The sequence below is a fragment of the Leiobunum rupestre genome, chromosome 2, assembly GCF_980474605.1.
Source record: "Leiobunum rupestre chromosome 2, qqLeiRupe1.1.hap1, whole genome shotgun sequence".
NCBI lineage: Eukaryota > Metazoa > Arthropoda > Arachnida > Opiliones > Sclerosomatidae > Leiobunum > Leiobunum rupestre.
The window spans coordinates 31,273,068-31,288,412 of NC_143385.1; the positions used below are offsets into that span (position 1 = coordinate 31,273,068).

The following is a 15,345-nucleotide window of genomic DNA, read 5'->3' on the forward strand; positions in this document are numbered from 1 at the left end:
GCCTCAACGAATTGCTTGCAAGTATGGCTCATGCACTTCAAAACCAAATTCATCAAACAGACAAATAAATGGAGCTCCTGGATTGTATTTCGTCAAGTTTCCCTCAGCTAAAAAAGAAACTGAAAAATGTCAGCGGTGGATTGAGGTCTGTGCTAGAAAGGACTTAAATTTAGAATGCGTTACTCGAGGTACCTACATCTGCTCCCGACATTTCCTTGGCTTTAAAGGCCCAACTGATCAACACCCAGATCCAATACCTTTAAAACGTCTATTGGACCCTAATTTTGTTTATCAAGATGCATTAAATCAGGTAATATATTTTAAATCTTTCCTTGGGTAATTGTGACGTAAATAGATACATTATTATACCTTTGCAGATAGAAATGAGCCATACTGAACCGTAGAAAGTACAGGAAAAAATGGATGTAGATGATTCAAATCTCTGTATATCTGATAAAAACAATTCGCAAATCAACTTCAAAGGCTTGTCACCACCAACAGGATAGTCAATGGAAATTAAGACTAACAGTGTTATATTTACTAAACATTCCAACAGACAGATTATTTTGTCATGTGAATTCTTCAAAAACGAACCTATTTCTCTTGATAATCCCACATTTTTGGTTTCTGTTAACGCTTTGGGTAAAACAATATCAAAGGAAAAGATTGAGAAGGATCTAAAAATTGAGAATAATATGGATATTTACAACTTCCTAGCGCGAATGAATCATTTCAAAACGTGCCCTGGCAATCAAGATGAAGATCTTGTTAGACTTTACACTGAGAGGCGCCCAAATAATCATAAAACAATGAGCAGTTACTCTGAACATTTTGGAGCTGTGTATAGTAACAGATGCGAAACACTCATTGAAGTTTATAAGAAGCGTTGCTTCGCTTGCCAGCAATATAGGTCCAGCTTACGAACCTTACGTTTGCGATCCAAATCTCTAGCTAAAAAAAATGAAGAAATGAAAGGAAAATCGAAGCCAATGAAACCCAACAGAGAGAGGAAAACCAAGCATGTTTTATCTAAGAAGGGCAAGAAAGAAGTTAACAATTTAAAACAGATTTTTAATGAAAAAATTAAGAAAGAAAAACCTGGATCTTTCATGTCAGTATTCATTAAACAACAATTAAGAGCTTTAGAAAGATCTAAGTATGGCATGAGGTGGGACAGTTTTTTTCAGAAGTGGTGCTCCTACATTAAAAATAAATCAAAATCAACCTACGAAGCTTTACAAAAATCTGGAATTGTTAGACTTCCCTCAACAAGAACATTGTATAGTCATGACCATACCTTAAAAAACAAATCTGGTTTTGATGAAGATTCGATTAATGAAATGGTTGAAATGACGGACATTGATAATCTTCCTGATCATAAGAAATACTTTGTTCTCCTGTTAGATGAAATGTCAGTCAAGCCTGATGTAATATGTCACAAAGATACAGGGTATATGACTGGATTTATTGACATAGATGACCATCATAATGACCTTGATGACATGAAGCGTGAAGAAATGGGCAGAACTGCACCGCCACTAGCAACCAATATTCTCCAATTTATGCTTCGTGGAATTACCAGCAATGTTAAAATACCATTCGCGCATTTTCCAACAAATGGTGCTACTAGTGGAGAGCTCTATTCACTGATTTGGGAGGTCATTAGTTTGTTGGAAAACATTGGTTTCAGAATTTTAGCTGTAGTTGGAGATGGAGCTTCGACTAATCGAAAGTTTTTTCGTATGTGTGCCAGTAATGAAACAAACAAGACTGTTAAATTTGTCACTACTAATATTCATGCAGCTGATGAAGAAAGGGAGATATATTTTCTATCAGACGCTCCACATTTGATTAAAACTGTTCGCAACTGCTTTAGTAACAGTGGTGCTCATTCAAAGTCTCGGAGTATGAGGAAAAATGGTGAGGAGATTTCATGGAAAGTTATTTTGGGCCTTTATTACTCGCAATTAAAAATGAAAGGTCAATTTAAAAACGCATCGAAGCTAACATATGGACACGTTTTTTTAAATGGATACTCTAAGATGAAAGTTAATTTGGCAACCCAAGTTATGAGCACAACTGTGGCTTCTGCTATAGAAACACTATTTGGGGAAGAGAAATACCCTGAAACAGTGAAGTTCATACGGACATTTGATAATTTTTTTGACTTGTGTAATGTTAAGAACTGCAATGAAAGTTTAAGGAAAAGAAAGGCCAACAAAAGAGTGTATGACGATGTTAATGACGAGCGTTTGAAGGTAATGACACCAATATTGGATTGATGGATGACTCAATAATTAATATTTGTATTAAATTTAGTGGCTCGAAACAGACTTCATAAAATATTTAGATGACTGGGAGAAAGACGTTGCAGTACGCCCAGGTGATTTTTCAAAAAAGGAAAGGAGTGCAATGCTTTTAAGTGCTCCAACTATTGAAGGTCTACGTATGACTGGTACAGCTATTATAATTACAACGATAAGAGCTTTACATTTTCATATATTCTAAGTTGTTTTTCAATTACAGCTCTTTTAACAGTGGGAATAGTAAAATTCCTTCTTAAAAAGGGAGCCAAGTTTGTCTTGACTCAACACCTAAATCAAGACCCGCTAGAACAGTATTTTGGAAGACAGAGATGTTCTGGTGGTAGAAATTGTAATCCCTCCGTTTCTCTCTTTGAAGCCAATATGGATAAATTAAAAGGTTTATCAGGACTTGTTTTAGAAGCCGTTAATGGCAATACAATGATATCAGAAAAGATGGTTAAGTAAATATTGTTTTAATCATTTAAAAACAGTATCACAGTTTAATAAAAATTTTGGTGATAAATTGAAATTCATTGTGACTTACTTCTAAACTAAACTTTCTTTTGAACTATTTCAGTAGTAATTATGAGGTAAAACCCCTAAAATTGGCCATCAAACTGCCCCATGTTTTAAATAGGAACATTTTGAAATATCACGTTGCATGGTTTTTTTTTCAGGTACATTGAGGTAGGAATTGTTCAAAAAGGTCAAGATCTGGATCCCCTTTTAAAAAGTCTTAATCGGAATTGTCTTGAAAGTTATTGAAACTTTGCATTGAAGTTGATGCGGTAGCTTGCTTTGAGGGACATTCAATAGATTCTCTTATATGTAAAGTTGGAATTTTATCTGGTTTTTGGGCTTTTTTCTTTATGCTCTTCTTTATTGGTGCTTTGACATTTTCCCTGCCAGGACTCTTCTGACTAGTTTTAGATTTTATCTCTTTTGGAGAGGTTCGGTTTTCACATTATTTGCTTTTCTCCATAAGGCTCTTTCTCAATGCTTTCTTCGTTCTGAGGGCTTCTCTTGTTTCAAATTGGTATTGCTCAAGAATGTCCCGCACTAAACATTTTCCTCTCGTGTTTAAAAAACATCTAAAAGTTTCAAAAGCCATTTCTTGCTATCATCTTGATTGTAGATTAGCTTCCATGCCTGCCCAATTTCATCATTTTGTGTAATGTGTTTGATAGCTCGTGGTTTTTAAATTTTGATGCCTGATCTTTTTAACATTAGTGACGTAAATTACATCAGATATAGTTTTAATCATTTTCACCAACTGGAAGAATTGATCTGTGACAGAAGTTAATCCACCCCTGGTTAATTTATTGGTCCAAGACTCCGTTACATCTTCTAGCTCTACATGGCTTGGATCTTTTTCTTTCATAATCTTTTGAATCAGTTCTGAAGGGCATTTTTTTTATTAACGAGTAGGCTGAAAATCCAGCAACATACCTAGTAACTGGGAGATTTTCAGCAATTTTGTTTGTGATTACCCCCAGAGGCTTTGGTTTGTCAGAAACTGATCCAATAAACTGTTTTTTCTTATTTTCCCTCAATATCTTGGAGCTTTCTTTTACGACTGCACTGTCAACCCCCACTTTCATTTGCACCATTAATTCGTGCAAAAGTAAATGTAGCATTCTGCTAGCTAGATTTTTCGGTGTTGGTGGTTGCAAATTTTTAAAACTAGGTGTAATTCTAAGTAAAAGGTGTCCAAGCCCTTGATCTTTCCTCTCTTTTTTCAAAATAGTGTGTGTGGCTTTTAGGTACTCTTCTCTTGTTGTGTCATTAAATTTCAATTGCTGAACTTCAGTCGAAATGTATGATATTAGCGCTTCTCTGTCACTATTTATGCACAGCATTTGATTTAAATTCGTCATAAAAGTGCCAACAAGATCCTTCTCCAAACGAAAAAGAAATTTCTGGGTATTCATCTTTTTGATGGTCCATTTCAAACAATGGTTTACATCAACTAAATATATAAGAATTTAATAATAATTATAATTTAAAGTAAGATGCAAAATAATAAATAAATAACCTTTTTTTCCGAAGGACATCGCTCACATACCGCAGCTCGGTCCTCTGCCTATTTCTTCTGCTTTCAAATTTTCAAATTTTTTTCCTGAACGGCTCACTATAGACCCGCCCCCTGGAAAACGTCATACCAGAAACCCGCCTGGCCAGATAATGCGGGGGTTTAGGAGCAACAATTCATCCCCCACCTTCCACTCCCTATTATAAATTATCTCTGGTTCTACACAAACGTTAAAGATTATAACATAGTAATCTCTAGTATCGCTGATAATATATCATAAGAGTAAGTATTTTATTAAAAAACTGTTTGATTTTTTTAATGATTTTAATTCGATTTTTTTAATGTGTCTTTTACAGAGGTAGGAAGAAAATATGTTTGATCAAAGTCTATTTTGACTCGTTACCTTCATGGAGTATTCATCTTCACTCTCACTGAATGGTGGACTTATAGCTCAAATGTTTTCCGTTAATAGTTTAGTGAATTTGTATTTCCAAAAGTAAAATTTGCAGTGTATTCTCCGAAAGTTAAGGAAGGTTCGCTCTTTTTAAAGTTAATTTTTGGACCTGTACATGTTTCAATTTAACTTTTTAAGTTTATTATTCATTACTCTCACTGAACGGTTCGCCTAAAGCTTTATTTCATACTGTTATATTCTATATGTTGAATTTGGAATTCCAAAAGTAAGATTTGCAGTGTATTCTCCGAAAGTTAGGGAAGGTTCGCTGTTTTTAAAGTTCATTTTGGACCTGTACATGTTTCAATTTAACTTTTTAAGTTTATTATTCATTACTCTAACTGAGTGGTTTGCCTAAAGCTTTATTTCATACTGTTATATTTCATATATTGAATTTGGAATTCCAAAAGTAAGATTTGCGTTGAATTCTCCGAATGTTAGGGAAGGTTCGCTGTTTTTAAAGTTCATTTTGGACCTGTACATGTTTCAATTTAACTTTTTAAGTTTATTATTCATTACTCTAACTGAGTGGTTTGCCTAAAGCTTTATTTTATACTGTGATAATTTATATAGTTAAATTGTAATTCCAAAAGTAAGATTTGCATTGAATTCTCCGAATGTTACTGAAGGTTCGCTGTTTTTAAAGTTCATTTTGGACCTGTACATGTTTCAATTTACCTTTTTAAGTTTATTATTCATTACTCTCACTGAACGGTTCGCCTAAAGCTATATTTCATACTGTGATATTTTATATAGTTAAATTGTATTTCCAAAAGTAAGATTTGGATAGATATTAAAATTAAGCTTCGAGAAACAGTAATTTCTAGAGTACATTTTGCATCCCATAGTCTTAATTTTTTTTTAAAATAGAATTAAATGGCTTTATTTTTTTTGCTTCTGATTTGAAAATTAATTTTATTTTTTTTTACATTTGTATAAGGAAGGTTATTTAATTTTTTAATAGTTTAGTTCGAAATTTATTTTGTTATATAAAAATTAAATAACTATATAAGTTTTGTAATTTATATGTTAACTACTAATACTTGAGTTTCCAACTTTCGAAAACCTATCGTAAAATTGTAATAACCTTATATAATAAATTTAAATTCTTAATTTTTATGCAGAGTTCGTGTTATTACAATCAAATTGTACACTTGTTGCTGGATTTTTCCATTATCTTGTATTTTAATGTTTTGAATAAAATTTTAATATCAAGTTTGGCTTTTTAAATTATTTGTTCAGAATACGATATCCAATGAACGTCCTAGTTTCATCCCTATTGAGCCATTATTGAACCAAATTAAAGGCCTAAAGACATCTCTAGGTTTTATAGAAAGACATCCAGGGGACGACCAGTAGCGGCGCTAAGGTTTTTTCACGGGTGGGCTAAATATTTTGTGGCCCCTAAGAATTTAGTGGCCCTTACCATTTTAGTTACCTCTTATAATTTGGTGGCAGCTGTGGCTTGCCCTCCAATATGTCTCTTATAGCTTCTACATATTTAAAAATTTGAAAATTTAACTCAAAGTATAAATTGCACTCTTCTCTTTTTTTTACTAAACTCGTCAAAAACCAACAAAGGATAGTCTCTTAACCTATTAGATAAATCTCTATTTATAGAGAGCAAGGCTAAATTTGTTAATCGATTTTCAGACATTGTTGTTCTTAAAAATGATTCGAGTCTATTAAGTGTACTAAAACTACGCTCTGAAATAGTATTAGCAACAGGTATGCATACTACAATTTGGAACAATTTTACGAGATCTGGGAATGCCTGCTCGTATGTCAATAAATATTTATAGCAATCAAAAACATTTTGCAAATTTTGCGGTTTAAGATATTCATTGGTTTCAAGCTGCGTTTGCAAACTTTCTGTATTTATGTTTTCACCGCTTTTGGTACTAAATAACATTTTAGCAACGTTGACCTGATTTTTCAGAGACTCCATTTCAAAATTAAATCTTTTGTAGTTTTGACAAAACCCAGTGAGTAGAAGGAAAGTGAGGGTCTGGCTCCGAACCCGGGTTCGGGTTTGGGTTCGGGATCGAAATCCGGGATTTAAGGGATGAAATGGGGGTAAAATCATCGAAAAGTCAATGTATTTAGGGTATTTCTCGCGACGATATGTTTTCCCGTATATCAACATATTGTGTCCAGGCCAGCTTGTTCATTTATCTACGCTTATCTCGAAAGATACTTGAACGTATATCTTATCAAGTTTTATCGTACGGAATAAGTTGAAATGATGTAAAAATTGATAACCTAGGCGGCGCGTGCGCAGATTCCCCGGGGGACGCGGTTAATTTGAATTGAAGTGTTTTGACGTCATGGAATATTTGTTGTTAAAGTAGAATGGAAATATTTTTAAACTTCATTTTAATAGCATTAACGCGTAAGTAGTACTTAAATATGCTTAACACTTGAACCTATCTCACGAGTATTTCAAACGAATATTTTAAGTATGAGAAACGTATTGTTCTCAAATGATACTTGAATATACTATAAAAGAGGTTGTATAGCGTTGTAGGAGGTCATTCCACGGTTAACTGCGGTAGCTATATTCAAGATGCCTAAAGCCCAACATATTTGCCCTACGTGCGCGAAAAGTTTCGCTACCAAGTCCTCCTTAAATCGGCATGTTAGAGAAGTACACGGTGATAGACATACGTTTGTCTGTGAAGTATGTGGTAAGAATGTTGCTAGATTGGAACATTTCAAGAGCCATCAACGAACTCATGACTTGAACGCACCCGGCCCTTCCGAACCCATGGACCTGTCTCGCACACCGTCACCAATGCAACGTTCGCTAGCATCTTTCCGTCCACCATCGCCATACCGTCCACCTTCACCTAGTCTGCTTCAAGAAATTCAACTGGAATCTACCCATACACAACCATCTACAGCGGATTTACCCAACAACCCAACGCCATCACCTGTTCCCGCCTCATCAATGCTTGATGAAACACCACCAGCATCTCCAAGTATGGTCCAGGCCTTGAATGATACGTTAGCATCTATCCGTTACAATGCTGAAGACTATGATATTGATGCGGGGATGTTTATCGGACGTTACCGAGCCGCTTTCAGTAAATTTATAATGGAAAGACTCACCAGTAAACGTGGAATTAAATGGTTCCTACTCGTAAGATCTGTTTATATGAGACCTTTAGGGGGTGAGGAACAAAGAGCGGAAGTACGACCCTATTTCCGGAGCACTATGCAAACAACATTAACGCCCGATGTCATTGAAAGCCAGCTGAATGAATGTCTTGAAACAATACAGTCAGCAGCGGAAAACTTTGAAGCGACAGGTATGTACTAAATATAAAAGTTATATTTTGAACTAAAACATTATATTTTTGATAGGATCGGGTTGGGTAATTGACCGTGTTCTGTATGTAGAATTAAATGTAGCATCTTACCAACCGTTGCGAGGGTCATCGTATATGGAACTACCTGAAAAACTATCTCGACGTCATGCGATTCTTAATATTAGAAACGAAAATGATGAGAAATGTTTTCTCTGGTCAATTTTAGCTAAACTTCACATAGTTTCTAAGTTTCATCACCCTAACAGTGTTTCCAAATATACACCTTATGAAAACGAACTTGATACCACTGATATATCTTTTCCTTTCAAATTAAACGCTACGGAACTTAAAAAATTTGAATTAATGAATAATTTATCAATATCTGTGTTCGGCTTCTCGGGAGATATATTCCCTCTTTACGTAAGCTCCAACAAGTGTGGTAAGGAAAGGGAGGTTGATTTGCTATACATCACCGATGAAACTAAAGATATTGACGATGGGAATAGACATTACTGTCTTATACGAGACCTAGGAAAACTGTTACAGCATCTAACAAAACACAGAAGTACAAGTTATTACTGCAGGTAATTTAATTTCCAATATATTAGTTTGCAATCTACTAATTATTTTTTGTATTAGAATGTGTCTTCACCGATTCAGCGGAAACAACGCTGAACAGCGACGTGATGCGCATATCGAAGAATGCGCCACCCACGGCGTCCAAAAAACAGTTTTCCCTACCAAGAAGAAGACGCTTTATTTTGATAAATATGAGTGGACGGAAAAAGTAAAAATAAAAATTATTTAATTTAACTCTTAATGAAATGAAATTATTAGGTGCAGTATGTATTTTACGCCGATTTTGAAGCAATCCTACCGAGAGTTCAAGGATGTGATCTAGATCCCGATTTAAATACCAGCAAAGTAAACATGCACATCAGCTGCGCGTATTCGTGTGTGCTTGTTGGACCTAACGGTAAGTTATTTGGCAAAATTCCCTTTTAGATATATTATAAGAGAATACTTATAGGTGTACCTGTTCGAACCGATTGCTATCGAGGTCAAGATGCAACTCGAAGATTTCTGGAGTCTATTCTGGAATTAGAGACGGAGTTGATGGAACTCATTGAAACCAATGTACCAATGATTATAACCCCGGAGGAGGAGGAACAGTTTCAAGCTGCTACGCTTTGCTACATTTGTCAGAAGCAGCTAAATCAGGGAAATATGCCCGCTGTTCGAGATCATTGTCATTTCACTGGCAAATATAGGGGGCCAGCGCATAACCTCTGTAATCTTCAAAAGAAAGTTCCAGAATTTATCCCTGTTTTCCTTCATAACCTTAGCAGGTGATTTTATTAAGTTAATTAACCAGGAAATAAACCTAATAATAATAAATCTTCATAGATACGATTTACATCTTATATGTCAGGAGATTGGTCATTTTAAGGAACAGACACTTGACTGTATTCCTTCCACTAGCGAAAATTATATTTCACTCAAACTAGGTTAAATATATTTAATTATGAATTTAACCTTAACAGTAATTTTATTATTATTTTTAGGGAGATTTAGGTTTTTAGACTCTTATCGATTTCTAAGCGATAGCCTCGATGCTCTAGTATCTAATCTCGTTTTGGAAGGAGCCAGTAAATTTCAGATTGTTAAGAAATATTTTGAAAGTGATAAAGTTCAACTGCTTTTGCGGAAGGGAGTCTACCCGTACGAGTATAGAGACGATGAAAAGAAATTTGACGAGACGATGCTGCCACCTAGAGAAGCGTTTTTCAGTTCATTGAAAAATCAAAATATTTTAGAATCTGATTATTTACACGCTCAAAATGTTTGGACAGCGTTTAATATTCAAACATTAGGTAAAATTACTATAGTATAAATATTTCAAATCTCTTAACCTTGGTTTTCGTAGGGGAATACACCGACCTCTATGTGAAAAGCGATGCGTTACTCTTAGCCGACGTTTTTGAAAATTTTAGAACATTATCTATAACTCATTATAAATTAGATCCCGCTCACGCTTACACCGCACCAGGTTTAGCCTGGCAAGCAGCTTTGAAGATGACCGATGTTCGCCTCGATCTCATACTTGATATAGATCAACACTTATTTATTGAAAAGGGTAACGCTTTTTGATATTTTAAATATTATTGTATTTACATTGAATTTTTAGGAATTCGAGGCGGTGTTTCAATGATCTCAACTCGCTATTCTGAAGCGAATAACAAATATATGCCCGACACATATGATTCGTCTAAAGAGAGCAGTTATATATGCTATTTAGGTAATTCAATTTTTTTAAAAAAATATATATTTTTTTTTATTTTAATTATTTTAATTTTAATTATATTAATTAACTTAATTTAACTTAATTGAAGATGCTAATAATTTGTACGGTGCTGTTATGTGTGAACCACTACCGCTAGGCGACTTCCAGTGGGTTCAGGAGGATGATTTGCAAACACTCTGTGAAAATATTCTGAGTATTCCCAATAACGTTGAAAACGGATACATTTTAGAGGTAAATAACAAGTGTTATAATTATTGAATTATATTTTTAAAGAATCGTTTCCTTTGCAGGTGGATCTTGAATATCCTCCAGAGTTGCATGACTTACATAACGATCTCCCAGTAGCGGCGGAATCTAAAGTTATTACACATGATATGCTATCTCCATACTCCAAAGATCTCTTAGGAAAATTAAATATTAAGGAGAATCAAAGTCTACCAAAACTTCTTCCTAATTTAAATAATAAAGAGAAATACATAGTACATTACCGCAATTTAAAATATTATGTAGAATTAGGTTTGAAAATAACCAAGGTTCATCGAGCTCTAACCTTCACTCAAGGAAAATGGTTAGAAAAATATGTTAGATTCAACACTGAACAGAGGAAATTATCCAAGAGTTCATTTGAAAAGAATTTCTGGAAACTAATGGTTAACTCTGTTTTCGGGTAAATCAATTTAAATAATTTATTGCTGTTTTTTCCCTTACTTCATTTAATTCTTTAGAAAAACAATGGAAAATTTACGGAAGCATATAAATTTCGAGTTGATTCATAAACCAGAAAGAATGTTAAAAGTTACAAGTTCCCCGCAGTTTGAACACTTTACCATCTTTAATGAAGAGTTAGCCGGCGCTCATAAGAAGAGAGCTAAAATTGTTCTTAACCGGCCTATATTTACCGGATTCACCATTCTAGATTTATCCAAGGAGCTCATGTATCGGTTCCATTATGGATTCATAAAAAATACGTACGGGGACAAAGCATCACTTTTATTTACAGACACTGGTAATTTAATTTAATATGCATTTTTTATTTAAATAGTACTAATATATAAAATATTTACAGACAGTCTAACGTACAACATTAAGACGGATGATGTTTATAAAGACTTTGAAGTTCATAAAAACCGCTTTGACTTCTCTGATTATCCACCTTCGCATTTCCTTCATTCTAAAAAAGCTCTCGGTTATTTTAAAGACGAGACAAATTCGCAGTTAATTCAAAGCTTTGTAGGACTTCGTCCAAAGCTTTATTCTATTAAATTGTACGGGGAGTCTAAGACCGCTGAAGAGATAGAAAAGGAGTTGCGATTGGGGAAATCTTTAGAGTCAATTTTAAACCATAAAAAGGTTTGTAAGGGCGTTGCCATGAATGTTATTAGAAACGTCATCCGCCACGAAGACTATGAACGTTGTCTTTTTAATCAAGAAACCATGTCAGCCGAGATGATGCGTATAGCTAGTTTCAAGCATGAACTATTTACTTTAAATACTAGAAAACTTTGTTTATCACCAAATGATGATAAGAGATACATTCTACCCTGCGGGGTTCGTACATTAGCGCACGGTCATAAAGATATTGAAAAATTATAATGAATGCTTGTATTTATGTATATATAAAAAAAACTGCTATTGCTATAAATTGTAAAAAAAATATTTTATTGAATACATTTTGCACATAAACTCTTTAATCATTTTATCGTTTACATATTTATCTTTCTTAAACCTAGACACAATGTTATACATTTCTATTCCTTTACACCTGTTTATAGCAAAATATATACAGAATGCTCCACACGTATTACTAGAATTACTCTGTAATTGATTAGAATTAAAAGTTACAGTTTTACTGTTTCGTTCAATAAAGTCATTAAATTTAAAATAATCTGGCGGGTTTCCAAAGGAATCCATGAATTCACAATTTTTATGTTTAGAAAAATATATTAGAACCCAGTGTTCTCCAGGTTCAGCACTCGTATCGGTATTTACAATAAATAGAGAAGGGAATATTTTTACGTATTTAGGTAGCTTGTCAGCCGCGAACACGCCTTGAAATATACTTTTAGTACTTAAATCTTTTTCAAGAATTTTAGTTATCTGTAGCGAATCCATTAATTACTGTAATCGAAAATCACGGTTCGATTTTTATCAATTTCAATCAAATTTTGAAACTCAGCGTAAATTAGAATGGAAATCGTCTCCGGTAACGGTTTTGCAAATTTTAATTCTAATCTCAGGTTACTGTTTTTTACAAGATGCAAGTGATTAGCGTTGTTATTAAGATCCGAGGTTAAATTGTACGCGAATAAACAATTTCCGTTAGGGTAATCTTCCCGACTTATCTGATTCCCTTCATCTACGTTCCACTGATTAGTTTGAATGAAAAGATTGCAATACGCTTGAATATATTGATTATCCTCAAAGTTTAGAGATAACGCTTTATGAGGGACGCTGCTACCGTCAATGTACAATCCAATGCTTGATAAATTGAAATGTTGAAAGTTGTACGGGGATTTTTTCAAATCTCCTAGAAACGCTTTTTGTTCCACAAACCCGATAACAACTTTCTTGGGTGCTTGTCCGGTAAATAAATGATCTTGCACACTAGCCATAAGACCAGCGGGTATAGAAAATGAGGTGCACTCCGAACGAGTTACAGGATATTTAGCGGTTCCATATTGTAGCGCCTTGGCTTGAGCGAGCGATAGTTCCGGTATCACTTTAACTTTCCTCAGATAAAGGGAAGCTGATAAAATCTCCACTTTACATTTTACGTCGGAATGAACGCAAAAAGCTGCTCTATTTTTATCGAATTTAAATTTCAAATCAACCATATTTAATAAAAAGCGTGGTTGTTGACATAAATCAGTATGGACTACGCCTAACAAGTCAATCGCCCCTTTTTGCGCTAAACTCGCTCGTTTAGAGAAACCATCGTTATCGAAAAATGAATCGAACTTTCCAGGCGTATCCCGATAGAAAAGTGAACTCGTTAAATAACTTTTTTTCGCAGAATCTCCGAACGTTAATAAAGTTTGTATCATACTTTTATAAGCGTAATTTTGACTGGAAGGTGTTACTGATCTTTCATTAAGAAATACGTGGACGTCGCTAAAAAGCGAATGAAGAAACAAATTCTCGGGGGCGATATTGTCGGCTGGAGTTCCGGCGGCCCCACCCGCAACACCTGGAACCGCGGGTTGCGGTAGTTGACCATTATCTTTAGTTACCTTAACTCGAACGTGCAGCAAAGTTTGTGAAAGGTCTATATACGTTTCAGAGTTACCGTTGATAGAAAATGTAATTGATGCGTTATCAACTATATTTGATATTGGATTATACTCAACCCATTCTCCACCAATAATCGAAGATTGTGTCATAGGTACTTGAAACAAATCTAGCTCGCAATTTATACACTCAACTGAGTGTGGGTGTAAAAGGGACATTATGAGAATATATCGGAACGTTTAGGGAACCGTCCTTTCGCTATCCTGCCTGCTGTTGAAATGGCGCTTTTCGACTGAGTTCGTTTCCTTTTATTTCCGGAACCCGTCATTCTTTTAATATGATCCGTAGCTGAAGATGTTAGTCTCATGGCTTCATCAGCTGCTGAAGCTAAAGTTTCCCTTCCAGCGTTAATAGAATGCGATTTAAGCGCTGTTTTAATTGGGACTCCGCTAACAACATCGGTCGCTACTTTCGCTCCGGTACTTAAAAGTTTTTTTCCCAAGTAAGTAGCGCCTTTCTTCAGTAAAGGTACCGCGAATCTAAACGCTGAAGATAATATATTTCCTAGTCCATGTCCTCTTTGCACGGCTAAACCTCTATATACAGGTATTCCACCGAAACCAACCTGGTTTAAATAGTAACTTTCATAATCAGTTCTTGAAGGTGAATATTCAGACCTCATGATGTTAACTGTTCGCTCTCTTAAGCTAGAATGAAGGTGTATCCGGAATGATTAAAGGTTTATAGTGAAGTCCACATTTTACGGGGTTTAAAATGTAATACAACGTGAGCTTTTCCACTATGAAACTGTATTGGCTCACCTAAATCATCTGTTATATTAATCTCTATAGTCTTAATATTATTACACACGACTGGTAGGTAATGAGGTTGTGAAAATATTTTTGTAGTTGTTTTCCCATTAGACTCGGCTTTCTCTTCGACGCTTATGATTCTAAATAGAGGTGCTAAACTATCCCCAACAACGCTATTTTCAACCAGATCAGAATAAACGAATAAGGAATGTAACCCAGCGTTCATATCAACTGGGTAGGGGGTTATCATTGAATTTAAAATGGTGAAATCATTATCTCTTCTATCCTTAAAACCTAGAAAAATCGATAGATCGGGGCCAATTACAGCTCTGATTTTCGGTTGCAATTTAACTTTAATTCGATTAGAATAATTTAAATAAGCGAATGTAACTTGTTCTTCTTGGTTGTGGACGTTCATAACATGTAATAGTTCTTCCGGAGTTTTATAAAAACCCGCGGGAACTTCAATTATTTTATCATATTCGAGAGGGTCTTTAACTGGAGGGTTATCAGTCATTTTATCATATTCGAGAGGGTCTTTAATAACCAATAGATTAGGTTTTCGAACGTTATGCCATGTCCGAGGATAGCTAATTTCCGCTAACCCAACTTCGTACTGCTCCTCAAATCTTAACGGTTCAGCTAAATACGTTCGAAATTTACCAACGCTATTATCTTGGTAATATAATGACGAGGAATCTGAAGGTAGCGTTACGTAAAAACTCATTTTAAATCCACTTCTTGTATCCAAGAATTAAATGTTGGGTCGTAATCTTGCCACTTGACATACAGTTCTACGCGGCCGTCCGATTTTTTCCTCTTTTTTATTACTTTTTCGATTATGAAGTAACAGTCTTTTAAATCTCGACCAACAATCTGAACCTCCTCTCGATAGAA

General features: G+C 34.8%; 2 protein-coding genes across 2 annotated transcripts; both read left to right on the forward strand.

The window, feature by feature from the left end:
• The first annotated feature begins 7,092 nt into the window (after nucleotides 1-7,092).
• Nucleotides 7,093-8,344, forward strand: LOC149957330 (uncharacterized). The gene is made up of 3 exons (XM_090166972.1): nucleotides 7,093-8,103; nucleotides 8,159-8,271; nucleotides 8,330-8,344. The coding sequence occupies exons 1-3, from the start codon at nucleotides 7,359-7,361 to the stop codon at nucleotides 8,342-8,344; spliced, it is 873 nt and encodes a 290-aa protein (XP_090023098.1). The 5' UTR covers nucleotides 7,093-7,358.
• Nucleotides 8,345-9,865: 1,521 nt separating this feature from the next.
• LOC149957331 (uncharacterized) lies at nucleotides 9,866-11,883 on the forward strand. The gene is made up of 6 exons (XM_090166973.1): nucleotides 9,866-9,977; nucleotides 10,031-10,240; nucleotides 10,292-10,402; nucleotides 10,497-10,639; nucleotides 10,699-10,941; nucleotides 11,872-11,883. Exons 1-6 carry the CDS (start codon nucleotides 9,866-9,868, stop codon nucleotides 11,881-11,883), a joined length of 831 nt encoding a protein of 276 aa, XP_090023099.1.
• The last annotated feature ends 3,462 nt before the right edge of the window (nucleotides 11,884-15,345 follow it).

What these genes read in the sequence shown, in the direction of transcription:
- LOC149957330 (XM_090166972.1), top strand. Translation starts at nt 7,359, where the DNA reads ATGCCTAAAGCCCAACATATTTGCCCTACGTGCGCGAAAAGTTTCGCT. An exon ending in GGAAAACTTTGAAGCGACAG is followed by an intron (nt 8,104 to 8,158) that starts GTATGTACTAAA and finishes TATTTTTGATAG; the next exon opens with GATCGGGTTGGGTAATTGAC.
- LOC149957331 (XM_090166973.1), top strand. Translation starts at nt 9,866, where the DNA reads ATGCTGCCACCTAGAGAAGCGTTTTTCAGTTCATTGAAAAATCAAAAT. An exon ending in GTTTAATATTCAAACATTAG is followed by an intron (nt 9,978 to 10,030) that starts GTAAAATTACTA and finishes TGGTTTTCGTAG; the next exon opens with GGGAATACACCGACCTCTAT. An exon ending in AAAACGGATACATTTTAGAG is followed by an intron (nt 10,640 to 10,698) that starts GTAAATAACAAG and finishes TTTCCTTTGCAG; the next exon opens with GTGGATCTTGAATATCCTCC.